The sequence below is a fragment of the Gracilinanus agilis genome, chromosome 2 (assembly GCF_016433145.1).
Source record: "Gracilinanus agilis isolate LMUSP501 chromosome 2, AgileGrace, whole genome shotgun sequence".
In the NCBI taxonomy this organism is placed as follows: domain Eukaryota; kingdom Metazoa; phylum Chordata; class Mammalia; order Didelphimorphia; family Didelphidae; genus Gracilinanus; species Gracilinanus agilis.
Genome location: NC_058131.1, coordinates 599,660,576 through 599,679,737, shown reverse-complemented (window position 1 = coordinate 599,679,737; position 19,162 = coordinate 599,660,576). Strand labels below are relative to the sequence as shown.

General features: G+C 43.1%; 1 protein-coding gene across 1 annotated transcript; it reads right to left on the bottom strand.

Annotated features, from left to right (window-relative positions):
- Nucleotides 1-5,991: 5,991 nt before the first annotated feature.
- AEN (apoptosis enhancing nuclease) lies at nucleotides 5,992-14,103 on the bottom strand. Its single transcript, XM_044662479.1, has 6 exons — nucleotides 14,024-14,103; nucleotides 13,760-13,768; nucleotides 13,685-13,715; nucleotides 9,086-9,718; nucleotides 7,194-7,397; nucleotides 5,992-6,253 (listed from the first exon to the last, which is right to left on the bottom strand). The coding sequence occupies exons 1-6, from the start codon at nucleotides 14,101-14,103 to the stop codon at nucleotides 6,050-6,052; spliced, it is 1,161 nt and encodes a 386-aa protein (XP_044518414.1). The 3' UTR covers nucleotides 5,992-6,049.
- Between the last annotated feature and the right edge of the window lie 5,059 nt (nucleotides 14,104-19,162).

Sequence of the window (19,162 nt, the reverse complement as noted above, 5' to 3'; positions counted from 1 at the left end):
CCCCTTTTCAGGGCTGCTCATCACCCATCTTTGGTGTCTACCCAGCACCCAATTCTCCCTGTGGAAGTCCTTATGCTGGTTGACTGAAGCTTATATTTTACTGGCGGGCATTCTCTAAGTGAGAGATAAACTTTGTCCATTCAGCCCAGATGAGGAAGATCAATAATTGAATAAGGATCATAATAATTGGAAGGCTCAAGTATCATAAAATCGCAGCTTTACTAGTAGCTGTAAGGCAGGGAAACAAGTAGTCACTGGCCTCAGTGAGGCCTTGTCCTTGAGTCTTCACTGATCCAAAGCCTATTAAATCTGCAGACCAGCAGGCTGAAGGCTGACCCTGCTATGCAGGAATTATGTCAGGAGAGGCCAGTGAAGCGTAAAAACATCAGCACAGGAAAGCCCAGGCCCCATAAAGTTACATGAGAAGTGAGAAACTGAAAAGAATCCTGAGCATAGTAATTGGTTGGATTTGCTCAAGCCTCCATTTTTCCAGGGGTTTCTGATATGTAACAATAATCTTTGGCAACTATAAGCTAAGCTTGAGAAAGGGGGACCTACCAACCGAACCCTGCCCTAAATGCATCAACTGGGCCTAGACTGAGAATAATCCTAGGGTCAAACTGGAAAACCACAGAGTCACTAAAACAGTTACAAAGAGCAAGTCTTTAATCAGGATGAGGGAGACAATATGGCCACCTCAGTCATAAACATACATCACTCAAGAGCCAAGCTCTGGGTCTCTGGAAGAAAAGCCTCTAAGAAAATGTACCTCGAATGGGAATGTATGGGGTCTTATATACACTATGGGGAATAAAGGAAAGGAAGGACAAATCATTGGTGGAAAGGGAGGCTAAGAAAGGAGTCCAGCCAACCTGAGAGGCCTAAATACAATGGGAGAAACTTCTAAGACAAAATGGGTACTTAAGACTTAATTATCTCTAACACTCCTATTCAGGGTGCTTAATGGCATATTATTCAGTCTGAGATAGGGATTAGTCAGTGAATTCCTCGAAAGTTCCCCAGAGACAAAGGTAAGCCCTGGGAGTTTCATAAAACAAGGTTGTCACTAAGAACCTTACCTGATAAGCTCACTATCTCACCAGAAGGGGCTTCAGAGACTTCCAAATAACTATCCACCTATCTCCTCGAGACCCCAAAAGTCACTCAAAGGAACTACTGTCAAGAATTTGCTGATATATTCTGTCCCTCAAACCACAAGCAATTTTTTTCTCATCCTCTTTTTCCCCTTCACCTGTAAGAGGGAAAAGGGTTTTTTTGATTGGGTATTAATATTTAAAGGTGTGGTCGCCAAGGAACTAAATACCAATTCCTAAAAAGATTTTAGTAATTTATTTACAAAATATAGGAGAGAGGTGGAAGTAGGGATGAGAAGAGGATAGAGTAATAGATCTAACTTAACAAACTAGATTTGTATTCAAGTCTGGGCTTTACTCCTGGCAGGGTTTCAGAGAACCAGCCAGAGTCTAAAAGTCATTTAACAGGGGGGTTTAGTCACAAAGGCTTCTCCCAATCAAGGGCCCCCTAGGAGGCTAAGGTAGTCAGCCTCTTCACTCACCGCGTGTAGTTCTAAGGGAAAGATTTAAGAACAGTCTCACCAAGGTCTCAGCTCCCAGGCAGCGCCCCTGCAGGTCCAAGTCACGAACAAGAAGAGCCAAAAGGGGCTGAGCCCCAGAAGTTCCCTTAATTTATCCATTCTTTCTTAACTTCCTGTGCCTTTAGTTTAAATATCCAATCACAACAGACGCTTTTCTTAGGACTGCCTAGGGGGCAGTTAGTCAATTCTGATCTGTCACCCATTTTTGTACACATGGGTCACAGACCTCCCCACTAGAGAATTAAGTGGAGTTGTTTACACTTTTGGTGATTAGATTTAAAAATGGGCAAGGTAGATTTAATCTCATTATCACCGCCCCCCCAAAAAAAGCTGACTAATTTCTGTATCTAACAGGATCCTCATTTTAGGAGAGGGGTTCCCCCATGCATGCTCCTTCTGCTGATAATACATTCAAATACTTTTTGCTTTTTCCTCAGTTTCCAATATCTTTCACATATACTTCAGGCTCCAGTTCAGTGGAGTCAGACATTCTGAAAGCTAGTGGGTTGATAGTATCATCTTTTCAAAGCCAGAGGATATATACTTGTTCCAAGGTAACCCATCTTTAGAGGAATCATAGCTATCCAACAGATAAATGAATGTTGGAGATCTTGCTTCAAGTTCTTGGCTCCACTTGGGAGTTAGGAGGGCCCAGGTTTAAATGCCATCTCTTGAAGGGAAGCTAAGCAGAGTGGATAAATGCTGGAAGATATTTGCCAACCTGAAAAAAAAACATAGAACCACCAAAGCAGGTACAAAAGAACATGTCTTTAATCAGGACAAAGGAGACAATGCTCTTATGGCCCGCCAACACTTACACCACATAGAGCTACCCAGCTCTGAGACTGAAAATGGACAACCTAGTTTTAAGAAACCCCAAATTTACTCTGGTCTTATAGGAACTTGCCTTCAAGAAATTCCTTGACTAAACCTAGTCCCAGACTAAACATCAAGCACCTATTAAGCACCTTGGATAGGAGATGTAGATGGCTTAGTTTCTCTTTTTGTATTTAAGTCTTTCCCTGGTACCCTAGCATTGGGCTACAACCTTTTTCCCAAGACCCAATTTCCTAATACCCCTATGTAACCTATCAGTTGTTTCTCTGGTTATACTTCATAAGGTGTAAATAGAACCCCAAGTTCTATAGCTCAAGGGAAATTTCCATTCTTGGTGTTTTCCCCAGAGCTCTGCAGCAGTGTGATGGCCATAAGAGCACTGTCTCCCTTGTTCAGATTAAAGACATGTTCTTTTGTAACTACTTTGGTGGGCCTGTGATTTTTCAAGTTGACAGAACGCTGTTTCCAGGAAAAATACCAAGAAAGGCAATTTCTATTGAACTAAAGAACTTGGGGTTATAGTTATACCTTAGGGAATATATGAAAGCAAGGACAACTGACAGGTTACATACCTGCTACATAGTAGCTGGGAGAGGTCTAAATACCTAAGATAAACTAAGAAGAAAAAAAGAATACTTAAGATTTGACTACATCCACTGCTCCAATCCAGGGTGCCCAATGGATGCTTGGTGGCTTATTCAGTTTGGAACTACAGTCAGTCTGGGGGTTTCTTAAAGGCAAATTTCCATGCCACAAGGGTCAATTTGGGGTTTCAGAAAATAAGGCTGTCAGGTTAAATCAAGTATACACAGACACAGGTATTCTTAAAGGAGATTTATTCAGTCAAGGGAACTGTTTCCTAAAGGTGGTTTCAAATATAGCCTAAATCTCTCCCAGTCCCACCCCTTTCCCACCAACCACAGTAATGGAGGACAGTAAGTAGATATCCTGTTTTGTGCAGATAGCAATCCAAGGCCTTTCAACCTGCTTTCTGCTTCCCCCATAGGTCAGACCTGGGATCAATGACTCTACTACCATAATTCCAAGCCAACCTAGAGGGGTCCATGAGGAAATCAGCCCCAGAAAGCCAGATTCTGCTGCTCTGTATTAAATGCTAGAAAGTTGGTCTTCCCAGGCCAAAACAGGCTTGCTACAAACTCATAGAAGATCAGCATTCTGTAATCTAAGAACCTCCTCTGAAAGGGAAATAATTACGACGTTGTTTAAAATTTACAGTCAACCCTGGATCATTCACAATAATGGAGGAAGTGGTAAAAATAAGAGCAGATAATGCCCAAAATAACTGATTGGCCTTGGAATGCATGATGTAATTTTGTCCTTAGCTACATCTGTATCTAAAGTCATGCTTCAATATGCTCAAAATATGAAAATCCATTTTCAACCCCTGGACACGCCAGGCGGGTACTAAGGAGAAGAAAACCCCAGATTAAGGTCACTAAAGATGCAGGGCAAAGCAGATAATTAAGAGTTGGCTATAGAACCTCTCACTAGTCAATCAATCAATAAGCATTTATTAAGTGCCTACTATGTACCAGGTACTGTGGAGCCTGGGGATACAAAACAAAGAATGTCCCTAGTTGTCCCTCCCTACATCTAAGAAATCTTTTATGCCCTCTCCCATACCAGCTGAATAAAGCAGACTTGCTGGTTGGAGGCAGCGGATGATGAGGAGGGGGGGGGGGGGGTTCTCAGGTAACTAAAGAGAGCCAGGCCTGGATACCAAGTCTCCCAAAGGCCAACAATCCAGGCTAATGTTCTACTAATTAATTATGAGACAAGTGCTTAGTGCCTAAATTGAGAATAAATAAACCCACCAGGTAGTGCCCACATCTAAGTTTGGGTCATGAATGGCACCTGCTGGAACATTCAAGTCTAAACAATATATAGTTCTGTCTAAGCCAAACACTCTCAACCCATTTTTGGGGAACCCTCGTGTACTTAAGACACATCTAAAAAGTGCTCTTTTGAAGAAGAGTATAATGGCACTTGAGAGAGCTAAATATCACACAAGGAAGGAGCTAGAAGAATTTCAGGAAAGGATGTAAAAGGAGGGAAAGGCAAGAAGAAATAAGGAAAAAATGCAGGGAAAGGAAACACTCTTAAAAATGAAGTAAATTAGTGACAAATCAATGTAAACCAATACTAATAATAAATGTAAATCAAAGGGAAAGATCTTTGCATAGGATTAAATACTGTTCAAACAACTCTAAGCAGAGAGTAAATCCATGTTCTCCAATCAATGTTTTACAATTAACTAGTTGGATGACTGGTTAAGTCGATACCCTAGCAAGGTTTCATTTTCTTCATCATGAAATGGCACTCTGTTAGGGAACCCTGAATGTGGAAATATGCCACTGTCCTTGGGGCCATCCCTGATAAGAATTCCTGATTCAATGCGTCAATCAGGAATACTGAAAGATAAACAGCTTCATCCTCTTCCTTCTTCAGCCAATTCACCAGAAAAGAGAGTGTTCTGAGGAACCAAAAGTCATCAGATCATAGAAACCATGATAGGATAATAGGAAGCTTCAGAGCTGGAATAGTCCTTAAGGCATCTGTCCAACCCTCTAACAGAGAAGGAAACCAAGGCAAAGAGAGGTCAAAATCTTAAAACAAGGTCACAGAGAGAAAGCAGCAGAAACCCTGCAGGATCCATACTAGTCCTGCAGAGAAGATAGTAGGGCTATAGAAAGATTGGAGTTCAAACTCCTATTCTTTGATCTTTTTATCGTAAGCTTGGTTGGAGTGGAGAATTTCAGACTTTTGGCCTATTATAGCACCTTTAACCTGAGCTCAAAAACCAGTTATAATTCCTTTATACTCCCTGAGATCACAGATAGGAGCTGGAAGGTTCTTTCAGAGGCCATCTAGTCTAACTCCCTCATTTTACAGATGAGGAAACTGAGGCTCATATTAAATGACTTGCCCAAGGTCAAAGAGGTAGATGACAAGAGGATGTAAACAGGTCCACTGACTTTAAATCCAGTGTTCTCTCCCTCTATCTGTAGCCTACCCCTGGATGGTAATGACACAAGTACCCTCATTTTAGAGATCAGGGTGAAAACCCACCTCTGCAGTGTATATTTTTAAAAACCAGAGTAACTTAGGGGGAGGGAGGTGGTACAGAGACACTGTACCACTGGACTAATGAACACACAAACTCTTGGAATGTCTTGTGAAGTCCACAAAACGCTGTTTGCTACAATACATCAAAAGATGTGACCTCCTCACCAGCTTTCCTCACCAGCAGGATGGCATGACAGTTTATTACTAGGGTGTCTTCAAAGTAATGTGCCTGAAATTAGAGGACACTGGCTCCCTTAATGCCCAGAGGGTGGGAGGAAGAGGGGAAGCCACCCAATCTCCCAAACCCTAGAAGCCTGGAAGCCAAAGCACTGTCTTGCTACCAACCTGACAAAGGATGCTAAATGGGGGCTCTCTTCCATCAACCCGTTGCCTTACTGGCATGAAAAGGCCTGAGGACTGGGGTACGAGAGCCACTCTTTCCACACGCATCACAAGGCCGATTTTTACTGGGTTACCCACAGAAGCTCATGCTCTTCCCACCCTTGGAGATCATTTACAGCCTTCAGTCTGATCTTCTAGCCAGTACTGGTCTTCCATGTAGTGCTCAGTGTCTGTGCCACTGTCCTGAAGGCTGTCCTCAAGGCTGGAGGGATGGCTGCTAGCCTCCTTCTGCTCCCATTGTGCCTCAACCAGTCGGTAGAGCTCCATGGCAGTGGTGGCATCTTCCACAGATGAATGCCCATGCTGGCCAACCTGGAAAGGAAAAATGAATCAATGTCCTTGAGGCTTGTTCCCAGAGAACAGATATACAGGCTGCACTGGTAGCTCCTGTCCAGCACAACAAAGGGGCAGACACTTTAACAAGTGATTCTTGATGAGGATGGACTAATTTCTCTGTCTTTTTAGAAGAGGGATAAAATAGGCTAAATCTAGGACAGAAGCTCAATAAGAGCTGAGATGGTAAGATGGGAAGCTGAAGGAAATTAGAGGCTGAGAAAAACCACACGGAATAAATAAGGGAAGAATCTAGTATCTCTCAAGACACAAATAAGGAGGAAGGTAGGGAAGGAAGAAAGTCATAGAATGTGGTAGTGGTCAGACCTGTGAAAAGAAGAAATCATTATCTAAAGTACCCAGGTCTTGAGTTGGGAAAAGATGAACCCCACAAAAGTTAGAGAACTAAATGATGATCTGAAGTTAGAAGGCTAGGGTTCAAATCCCAAATATGCCATCTATTGCTTACTTAGGACTTATCATTTCCCACCTCAAGGCCTTGGATTTTTTATCTATAAAATAAGAGGAGAGGTAGGAACAGGCACTACTGCTTTCATAGGCCTTGCCTGTATTGAGAATGGGTAAGCAGCCAAGGATGAGCACATACACATACACTCAGTGATTCCCAAAGTAAGCGCTACCGTCCCCTGGTGGGTGCTGCAGCGATCCAGGGGGTTGGTGATGGCCATAGGTGCATTTATCTTTCCAATTAATTGCTATTAAAATTTTTTTTAAATTAATTTACAGGGGGCTAAGTAATATTTTTTCTGGAAAGGGGGCGGTAGGCCAAAAAAGTTTGGGAACCACTACTAGATAGAGATCAAGGCTGTGTGAGAGGCCACAGGCTCTGGCTCCCTCTCCAGGGTGAACCCTCTCTTCATTGCTTTATGTCCACTCCTTCCCCTCCCAAGCCACATACCTGGATTCTTTTATTCAGAAGCTGGAGGGCCAAGTTCTTGAGAGAAGAGGACTGAGCTCGGACAGGGAAACCTGTCTGGTTGATCAGGCTCGGGACAGAAAGAGTATCCCGAGTTTGTCTCCGGGGATGGAAGTACTTGAGGGCCCGAAAGTCGTTATGGAGCGCATGACCCACCACCAACTTGCCCTTCAGCAGCTTAAGGATCTAAGAAGCACGAGAGGCATCAGTGAGATTCTTCCTACTATACCAAAGAAAAACTGCAGCAAGTGGACAAAGTCTTTCAAGGGTTCAAAGAGGGTCCCTCAGAGAGAATGGACTTGGAACAGAATCCAGGATTACCGCCATTCCTAGAATCCAACTCCAGGCCCTGATCCCACACCTGCTCCAATCACCCTAGTCCAGCATCTGGTACCTTTTTTTTTTTTTGAGAGTTTAAATATTTATTGATAATTTTGAATTAAAAGATTCCTTTAATTTCAAATAAAATGACAATTTTAGTAAGCATTGTTTTAAAACTAATGTAATTTTTTTTGTTTTTAGATCTTAATTTTGGTAAAAAGGGTATGAGCTACCCAATGTGTATATGATATGAATATTTTTATATATATTTACATGTTGTGGTACCTCTTTTCTGAAGAGGATCCCATATACTGACCTTTCAAGAATCTTATTGGGAAGATCCTATTTTCCAATTTGGTCACATTCTACATCTATTTTACTGATATTTCTTCCCTGACCCAAACTCTTCTGTGGTATAGTGGATAAAGAGTCAGGAAGACTCGAGTTCAAATCTTATCTCAGACACTTTAATAGCTATGTGACTCAGGAAAAGTCACAACTTCATTCAGCCTCAGTTTCCTTATTTGTAAAATGAGAATAACAGCACCTACCTCACAGGGTTGTGGTAAGACTCTACCCAAAAAGCATTTGTAACCTTAAAGCAATGTGTAAATGCTAGTAACAATAGTATCTGGTAGTGTAGCCTGGATTCTTTTGTTCAGAAGCTGGAGGGCCAAGTTCTTTTGACATGTCTTATCTCCCTAACTACAAATCACTCGAGGATGCTCTGTCATTTTTATCTTCTGTCTTCCACAGTACCTAGCACAGTACTAGTTACAAAGCACTGACTTGCTTTCTCCTGATAATTGACTTTCCCTAGTTACTCCTCCCCTCGTCCTAATTTTTCAGCTTTTGAGAAATTTTTTTTAAACTTCTTACCTTCTATCTTAGAATTGATAGTAAGTATTGGTTCCAAGGCAGAAGAGCAGTGAAGGGCTAGGAAATGGGGGTTAAGTGGCTTGCCCAGGATCATGTAGCTAGGATGGGTCTGAGATCAGATTTGAACCCAGGACACCCCACCCACCAGCTCTAGGCCTGGTTCTCTGTCCACTGACAGAGTCACCTAGCTGCTCTAAGAACAGGTCTGGATACCTTCCCTCCCTCCTGGCCTAATTTAATCTACCTCTTTGCCCTAGGCTTGGGTCATCTGGAACAGGGGGATCAGGCTTTATTGTTATTAACAGTTGTACAGGGTGGATGAAGAGCCATGCCTAGAGATGGGAAGTCTTGGGTTCAAATCTGACCTCGGACAATTCCCAGCTGTGTGACCCTGGGCAAGTCACTTAACTGCCACTGCCTAACCCTTAAGGCTCTTCTGCCTTGGAACTGATACTTATTATCAACCAAAGACAAGAAGGTAAGGGTTTTGTTTTTATTTTAAAGCACAGACCAGGTCTGTGAAGAAGGTGAAAACAGGGCCAGATAAAGACTAACTGCATGGCTGCCTCCCTATTCCATCTTTGTCTGCAAGTTGCCCCCAATCCTTAGGAGAAAGGTAGGAATCCTGATACTTAGCATGACATCAGCAAAGCCTTCCCTAGCCATGCCCGTACCTCTTTCTGGGCCACCCTGAAGGGAATGGCATTCTGCATATGCTGTCGGGTGATGCCGCTCCAGCGGGTGCGGTAATCCACGATGGGAGTCTCGGGGCGGATGTATTTGTCATACAGAACGTCCCCGTGGTAACTCACTACGGAGCAGCGGGCCAGCTCGCTCACCCGCCCGCCAGGGCCGGTGCCCACCATCTCACAGTCAATGGCCACACACTTGTTGGGCAGAGCATGGCCAGAGGCAGTTCCCTTGTTGGGCTCCATCTTCTGAAGCTGCTTTCTTCTGGGCTGGGGGCCAGGTGAGCCAAGAGCATCCTGCTGCACACCGTACTTGCTGGCCTCTGTGTCCTCCAGAACCTCAGGTCTGGTCACCTGGAGGGGACTCTCGGACTCTGGGGGTACACTCAGCACCCCTCGCTTCTCTAGCAGGGCTTTGTGGACCATGAACCTTTGGTGCCGCCGGCTCCTCCTCTTGTACCACCACCGAGGGGTATCCTTACCAGTGGAGTTGGTTAAAGGTGCACTTGAGCCCTGGAAGGACTTGGAGCTCTCTTTTGATGTCATTGCTGCCAGCTCAGCAAGGGGACCGTGCGTGGCCATCTCTCTACCAGGCTGTGATCCACACCTGCTCAGCACCTGAGAAAAGGCCAAGGAACAAGGAAGTCACATCAGAGTAGTAGATCATCAGAGTGGGAAAGGATTCCATCTACCCTTCCCCACCCACCCTTCCCTATCCATTTCACAGATGCATCAGCTGAAACCAGAACTGCCTGGTAGTAAGAGAAATGTGCTATAGGGTCACACAATTGGAAATGCCAGAGCCAAGACTCAAGCCTGAGACACCAGGTTTTCCCAGGTACGAGGGGCATGCTTTATGGCTGATTCTTTAAATACATACCCTCTTACTTTTTTACTTGCTTGCCAACTCCTCCCTTTTACTGTTACTAAACAAAACCCCCACACAACTTGCTTATGGTTGTAGGCAGATTAGATCAGCCCCTTCCTACAGAGAGAGGAGAAGGGAATAGACAGAAATAGCTAGAATGACTAAAGAACCAACTATTAAAGATCTGGGACAGCAAAGGAATTCTATTAATCTCCAAGTGAATGAAAAAGCATTCTAGTACTAGTGCTAAGCTCTAGGTTTAAGAATAAAATAGTCTATCATCATGGAGTTTCAATTTTAATAGGAGGGCATAATAAGGGAGTGGTAGCCAGGGGAGGAAGATGAGGCATCCAAGTTTGAAAAAGTATAGTGAAGAGAGCTAGATAAACACATGCCCTCTTTCCAGAAACAAAGGCACTGTTGATTTGATTATGGATTTGGAAATGGAGGAGGGGTCATGAGAGGAAGAATAGAGGAGGCAGCAAGAGGAAAGCCAAAAAGAGGAAACATGGTCTGAAGCCTTCTTGAAATAGTGAGCCAAGAAGGGCACATGAATGCCATAGTGAGAAGGAAGCAGCTAAGTGGGTTCAGTGGAGAGAGCCAGGCCTGGAGGGGCCTGGGTTTAAATTTCACCTTCAATACTACCTAGCTGTGTGACCCTGGGCAAGTCACTTAACCAATTGCCTAGCTCTTATCATTCTTCTGTTGATATTTAGTATCTATACAGAAGGCTTAAAAAAAAAAAAAAAAAAAAAGACAGTGAGAGCCAGGGAGCCACATGCCAAGATTTTTTACTCATGATTGATGTTCAAAAGTATCTGGATCTTCTTTATGCCAAACTGATTCACTTACAAAAGGTTCCAACAACAGTACAAGGGTTGGGCCACTATGAGTCTACTGTATGGATACAGATTTTCTGGGTTACAGTTATTTATACCATTTTGCTTCCCCAAAGCTATGACTGAGATTCAAGGCTGTCAGTGAGACAAGAGCACATAAGCCTTGGAATCATTTGGTGAGAATTTCCCCCAATGGTTTGATGTTGTGAATAAACCCTAACATTAGAGATGAATCAGTAGCATTGTCATCTAGAATCAGGCCAACAAACTCTTTTACAAAATTTTAATTCTCATTGGCTTACACTACCTCTCTATCATCTCTAGATTTTAAGGATCCCTTGTTTATAAAGACAAAATGCACTTCTTCTAATGGTATCTTCCCTAATTAACTCAACCTATATCACATCCTTGTGATATATTCTAATCCATATTTTTGCCTTTTTGATATTTTATATGTTTTCACATGTACAGGTCAAAAGACCTGGTTTTGATTCCTACTTCCTGTCCTTAGTACATGTATCATCAGCCTTTTTAGGACAGTTTTCTCTTCATCCTACAATTGAGAAAAATGAAGCCCTGAAAGTGATTTGCCCCAAAGCAGAGAATAGAATTGGAGCTGAGATTTTGTTACTTTCCCTGACTCAAACCAAATCTCTAAAGATTTCTCTTAAAGACCATTATCTGACAGAATTAGGGGTCCTTACTCCATCTTTTATAGAAAAAGCTGAAACACTAGTAGTTAGAAACTTCTTTCCATCTCTGCTTAGATCCTATCTGTCTGGCTTGCAAGTAACTTGCAAGTAATTGGTGCTTGCAAGTTACTGATGATACTAAGCCTGAGCTGGACCAAGCGTTTCCTCTAGAACAGGGATGAGGAGCAAAAAGGCAGGATGAGGCTAGGCTGGCACACTTGAGTTACACTAATTTGTGGGTAGCTAGTTTTATACATCCTCACTTTGAAGCAGTCAGACTTGATTCACAATCTCACCTGGAGTCATTTTTCCTGTGGATAGGCTGACCTTATTTGAATTTTATTTACAGTACAGATGTAATATAAAAACCCTAGTACAGGAGTCAGACACTTGGGTTTTATTTCTGGTTTTGCCATTCTAGTTTTGTCACTCTGGGCAAGTTATTTAGCCTTTGTAGGCCATGGTTTCTTCATCACAAAATAGCAAAGACACTAATTTAGCATTTGATAGCAGCACTTCTTCCTATTACGAAAATGGGGAAAGAAGGGCACTGAGAAATAAAATGACTGAGGCCCCCTCCTCCCCACTAGAATGACAGTTGGTCATCACAACTGGCCTCCTGGAAACCACTACCTGAAGGCCACAAGAGAATCAACGCCCTCTTAACAGGTTCTCTTTACTTTCAGACACAAAACACTAATTTCCTCAAGTGTTCCTCACCCAGAAAAAACAACATAATTAATTATCAGGTCACCTAGAAAATAAACATGAGCTACTTGACCTTCTTTAGGACCTTTGGGAGTTGGGAGGTCTGTACATAGTAGGTAAGTGAATGAGTTCTACCTAAAACTGTTTCAGTAGGATCACTTCCACAAGCCCTGATAGACAGAAATGAAGAAACAGACAAAAATAAGGTAAATGTGGTTCCAGAGCTTTGGGAATCAAAGTTAAGTCAAGGCTCAAATCATTAACACAGTTTGAGAGAATTTCATTTCTGGGGGACAGAGGTCCACAAGGAGCCAGGAAATCAAGGTGCAGGTTTTCTACTACTTATTTGCTAAATAATAAGAAAAAGACTAGGTTGGGGAGGGTGTCAGAAGACTATCAGCCTTGGCCACCAACCTCTCTGGAACAGGTTCTTCACCTGCTAAATGAGGAGGCTAGACTAGGCATTTAGTCAAAAACAGATTTGTAGCTGGAAGGCACCTTAGAGAGGCTTTCTATTCAACCCCTTTTTTTAACAGAGGAAACTGAGGCTCAGAGTCACTGATTTACCCAGGACTACATAGGTGGCAGTAACAGAAGCAGCCACACAACTCATATTCTTTGATTCCCACTCCTGAGAGCTTTCTCTTTCCCCTACCAGACCTCTAAGGTCCTAAAGCCTAATGTCTAAAATTTCATTCTTTTACAATACTTAAGCTCTCTAGACTTCAGGTTACTATTCAATAAATGAGAAGTTTCCAGGAACTCTTTTAGCCCCACAGGGAAGAGGTGAGGCTGAATAGTAAGAACATAATAAGAATGACCTCATCAAAGGATAGGATCTCAAGATTCAGAGTAAGTTATGATTAATGCTGACAAAGCTTTTGAGTGACTAATGCTCTGACACACATAGCCTAGACTTGGAAAGCTCCAGTCAGGAACACTGAGGGACCTAATTAGAGAGGAGTCCTTGAGCCAGCCTCTTTCCTTTTCCAAAACACCAAGACTTCTGGACTCACTTCACAGCTATCAGGTTACCACTCCTCCACAATTCTGAAGCATCCATAGATTCTTGAATTTGAGAAGCATTATCAAAGTAAAATAGGTAAAATGACTGGAGCCACTATTCTTTGTAGTAAGGTTTTGTAATGCTGGGGCTTAAGTACTGACTCTGTTACTAACAGCTATATGATCTTGGTCAAGTCATTCTGCCCTTCTTGGCCTCAGTTTCCTCCTCTGTGAAATTAGGAGGTTGGCTAAATGGTATCTAAGGTCTCTTTCAATTTTTAACATTTATATTTATTTTAAAAACCCATTCTTTCTGTCCTCTAAGGCAGAAGAACTGTAAGAGCCAGGGACCTGGAATTAAGTGACTTGCACAGGGATTAGATTTGAACCCATAACTTCCTATCTCCAAACCAGGCTCTCAATCCACTGAGCCAACTTGCTATTCTGAATTTTTTCAACTTACATGACCTACTGAAAAATATGAAGGAAAATGAAGGCTGAGCTAAGGCTTCAGGGAAAGTAAATAGCAATCAGTGAGTGGGATGGGCTCCAAGAGCTGCCCTCAATGGGAAAACCCAATTCAAAGAGCCACACACTACAGGGTGGGGCCTGAATGATTCACTTAAAGACTCTAGAATAGATCATCTAGTCTCACCCCCTACTTTAGAGAAAGGAGCACGGTGGTTCAGAGACTGTGTGGTTCTATGGAAAGAACACTGGACTTGGGAGTCAGAAGGTCAGGCTAGAGGGAATTTAGGGGACCAGCCCCTCATTTTAGAGAGAAAGAAACCAAAAGACCCAAAGGGGTTACCTGACTTGACTAAGGTCACACAAGTAGCAAGCAGCAGGGGTGGCATTTGAAAACCTGATCCTCTGATTCCATGAGCCCATGTTTTTCCGTTATATCACGAGTCAGGGGGGCCTGAGTTCAAAACCTGACTCCAGCCCTGACCTTGGGCAAGTCGGTTAAGCTGGGGAGTGGGGTGAAGGGAGCCTCCACTTTCTCATCTGTAAAATCAAGGGACAGGCCGAGATGCCCCAAAATACCCCTTTTTCAACCTTACCCCCAAACCCTACGGTCCCGCCCTTGGGAGGGGGGGCAGGGGGTGGCTGGAACCTCTTCCGGATGGGGGTCTCTCTGCCAGACCAGCTACGCATGGCGAGGTCATAAAGGGGGCAAGGCCGGGGCCCTGGGTCGAGCGAGTCTGCCCTCCCCCGGTACCTTCGCTCTCTCCGCCCCCCACGACAGCCCAACCCCACGTCCCCAGCCCGGCCTCATATCCCAGCCCCTCTCCAAAAGCCAGCAACTTCTCGGGGTCTCCCTCCTCGCTGGGAGTTCCGAGTCCCCTCCCTGGCGGCCCAGCATTACGGCCCCGAGCCCCCTCGCTGTACAACTTACCGGACGACCGCAAGTCACTCTTCCGGCCTCCACATGGTCGCACGGAAGGCTGCTGCTCCCACATGCCCGGGCAAGCCCGGCTTCTGCTCTCAGGCTATTGGCTCCTGCAACTGTACTACCCTCCCCCAGGCTCCTCTGATTGGTTACGGGATTGACATTCGCGAACCGGCCGAAGCCCAGGGAGGCGTGGCTTAGAGGAAGGGGCGGGGTTTCCAGGATCCTCAGACTTACCTGTGGAGTGTATTTAAAGGTAAAGACCGCGGGGACTGGACAAAGTGAACAGAACCAAGATAAGGATGGACACCCTTAGCACATTAATAAAGGAAAAAAGAGGAAAAATCTTCAAAACTCTGATCTTGACTTAAGGGGACTGACACTGAAGTATGTCTTTCGCTTCTCCTGGAGAAAGACCCTGGACCATAGGTACCGAAAGGGGTGACTCACCTGAAGAAAGGTGGCGGATCATAAGTACAGAAAGGAGTGACTCACCTGAAGAAAGATGGTGGACTATAGGTGAGGAAAGGGACTCCTCTCCTGAAGAAAGGTGGTCGACCATAGATACAGAAAGGAGCGACTCGCTTGAAGAAAGATGGTGGACCATAGGTACAGAAAGGAGTGACTCACCTGAAGAAAGATGGTGGATTCTAAGTGCAGAAAGGGGTGACTCACCTGAAGAAAGGTGGTGGATTCTAAATGCAGAAAGGGGTGATTCACCTGAAGAAAGGTGGTGGACCATAAGTGCAGAAAGGGACTCCTCTCCTGGAGAAAGGTGGTGGACTCTAGGTACAGAAAGGGATAACTCTCCTGGAGAAAGGTATTGTACTCTATGTACAGAAAGGGGTACTTCTCCTGAAGAAAGGTGGCAGACCATAGACACAGAGAGGATCTCTTCTCCTGAAGAAAGGTGTTGGACTCTAGGTACAGAAAGGGATGATTCTCCTGGAGAAAGATATTGTACTCTCTGTACAGAAAGGGGTGTTTCTCCTGAAGAAAGGTGGTGGAACATAGATACAGAAAGGGACTCTTCTCCTGAAGAAAGATGTTGGACTCTATCTACAAAAGGGAGCATCTCTCCTGAAGGAAGGGGGTGGATTGTGGGTACAGAAAGGGACTCCTCCCCTGAAGAAAGATGGTGGATTGTGGGTACTGAAAGAGACTCCTCTCTTGAAGAAAGACAGTGGACTATAGGTGCAGAAAGGGACATATATTTTTAGTCTTGGCCAATGTATTAATTTTTTGGCTTGACTATGTCAAGAAAAGAATTCTTTGTGGGAGTAGGGAGATAATTTGGGAAATGACAGGAATTAAAAAAAGAGAATAAAAATGTTTTGAAATATTAAAATTTCAGAGTACAAGTCTCAGTTTCCTCTTTCTGATCCAACCTATCATGTGTTTCTATGCAATTACCTTTGCTTTAACCCAACAGTTCTCAAACTTTTTGGTCTCAAGACCCGTTTACACTCTTTAAGAATTATTGAAGACCATAAGGAGTTTTTTGATTGTATCTCTTGATATTTACAATATTAAAATTTTTAATTGATAACTTGAAAAAAGTATTAATTCACTTAAAAATGAATCAGTTACTTATTTACATAATGTATTTATGAAAAGCATTTCCAGAAATAAAAAAAAAATTAGTGAAAAGAGTAGCATTGTTTTATATATTTTTGATTTCATGTCTGGCTTGATAGATTGAATGGATTCTCATATCTGCTTCTGCATTCAATCCATTGTGATATTCCATTGTGGTTAAAGAAAATAAAGATGTTCCGTCCTTTACAGACATGTAGTTAGAAAAGAAAAGGGTTTTTTTTTTTTTTTTAAACCCTTACCTTCCATCTTGGATTCAATACTGTATATTGGCTCCAAGGCAGAAGAGTGGTAAGGGTAGGCAATGGGGGTCAAGTGACTTGCCCAGGGTCACACAGCTGGGAAGTGTCTGAGGCCAGATTTGAACCTAGGACCTCCCATCTCTATACCTGGCTCTCAATCCACTGAGCTACCCAGCTGCCCAGAAAAAGGTATTTTAATAGATAAATGGCATCTTAGTATTATAAAAAGTTTTGACCTCATTGATATCAACCCCTTTAAAGTTTCAGGAGATAAAAAGAGCCTAAGAGATATGGAGAGTTCATAGGGATCATACCTTGAGAACCTATACTCTAACATAACACCTGCCTTTTCTTTCAGGAGTATCGAGTAGTGTAGAGAATGTTAAGAATGGGTTAGTAAAATGATGAAAGGGATGGTTTCAAAAACCTGGGGAAGACTTGTACTCTAATGTAAAATTATATGAGCAGAACCAGGAGAACAAATTATACAGTAACCATAACACTGTAAAACCAAATTTAAAAAACTCTAATCAGGGGGGTAGCTGGGTGGCTCAGTGGATTGAGAGCCAGGCCTAGAGATTGGAGGTCCTAGGTTCAAATCTGGCCTCAGATACTTCCTAGCTGTGTGACCCCTGAACAAGTCATTTAACCCCCATTGCCTTGCCCTTATCACTCTTCTGCCTTAAGACCAATACACAATATTAATTCGAAAATGGAAGGAAAGGGTTATTCAAAAACAAAACTGATCACTACTATTTCATCTGCTTTGATTTCCTAGGGACTTTTCCTACCTTCAGGGGACAGAGAGATGCCATTCCTTCTTCCTTCTGTTATCTCCTGGCTTGGCCTGACCTGCCTCAAGAGTTAATATTAATATTTCTTGAGGTCCCTAAACTGAGTGGCCTAACAACCTGATAGGACATCACCAAGGCTGAACATATGTTAATAACCCTCCAGAATTCATTTGACAATGATTTTTAAACACTCATCCACTGGACTCTGCCCATCCAAATAATTCTGAATTGCCTTTCCTTCATTATATAAAACCTAATTGCCTTTCCTTCATGCCCTTAGCCCTCAACCCAGACTCTCTGAAGTCCCACTCTAAAGCTACTCACTTCTTCCATTGTGCTATCTGGAATAGACACTAGATAACAAACACTTTCATCTTAAATCTTTTCCTTTCACATTTTTTTTTTCATCTCCTGGCTCTTACTGGTACCTAAATCCTTGACACAACCTCCCTGACCACACTTGAATTCCTTTCCAATGCTGGTTGTTCGTTTTACTCACCACCCTGACTCACTGGTCCAGATGGAAGAGTTAGAATACTCTTACACAGTAACCTCCTTCACTATGTAACTTCTCCTTTGCATTTCACCCAATCCTTATCTGCCACCTAATCAAAATTCGGATGACTATTGTCTACTCACAGCAGAGATACTGTCCTCTCAATGAGTTCAGTTCCTAGCTTAGTCTTTTTCTCATCAACTTCTGCCCTTATACTAGGGTACTTCAACATACATATCTATTTTCCTTCAAATACCCTAACCTCCCAGTCCTCCTAGTTCTTCAGTTTATTAATTTTCCATTACCCCCTTCTATACCCCATCAACAACTACACCCAGAAGCTAATACTCTTTATCTTGCCATCAACTACAAATGCTCCACTTCCAAGTTTATGAACTCTGAAATTCCCTTATCCAGTCACAATCTGTTGTCATTTCACCTCTCACTCTAGCAAATCCAAACCTGTTCTTTGTCCTCACTGACCTCCAATTCCTTTTCCCCATAGTTCTTTCCCAGGCCATCACTCCTGCAATGGCAACATTTCTCTCCTTCCCTAGCTTGACCCTTTAGTGCATCAGTTCATTCACACTATCATCTTCTTTTGAATCCCTTGTCCCCTTGTCTTGTCACAGATCTTACCCTGCCAAATCTCAGTCCTGGATTACTCCCACCATCCAGTGTCTTCACTCAGGTGCTACTAAATGAAGTTGGAGAAATTCATGAAGCCACACTGACTGGACCCTCTAGAAATCATATTCTGTTATGTGATCTCAATTGGATTCTCAATGTAGCAACAAGCCTTTTACACCTTTCTGACTCATTTTCCCACTCACCCTAGCAACCTTTCCATCCCTCCTCAAACCTACCATGGTTCCCCTCGCCTGCCACTTAACGAAGAACCTGGCATATTTTCAGGGAATTGAAGGTATTCATTGAGAGCTGCTTCTACTCTCCTTCTAAACTCACATCACCCAGATGTTTTTACCAACAATCTCCCCCTTCACCTGTCTCTCACATGATGACTTGGCCTTTCTGCTTTCATACATGATGCTGCTTCATCCTAGCTCTTCCAGCATTCTCTCCTCTATCATCCCCACTCTCTCAATATCTGAAATCTCTTCTTGTCTACCTGGTGCTTTACTATGGCCTACAAATACATTCATGTCTCCTCTAGCCTCAAAATCCTCTCACTTGGTCCATCTATATTACTATGTGATGATTCTCAAATTTTTTTTTATCTAGCCCTAACCTCTTGATTAGACTTCCACTATCCCATCTCCACCTGCTTATTGGACATATCAAACCAGATGTCCAATATATATCTTAAACTTAAACCAATTATTTCACCCCCCAAGCTTTTCCCTCAACTTCCCTGTTACTGCCAAGGATATCACCTCTAGTTATGCAGACTCAAACTTTAGCTGTCTCC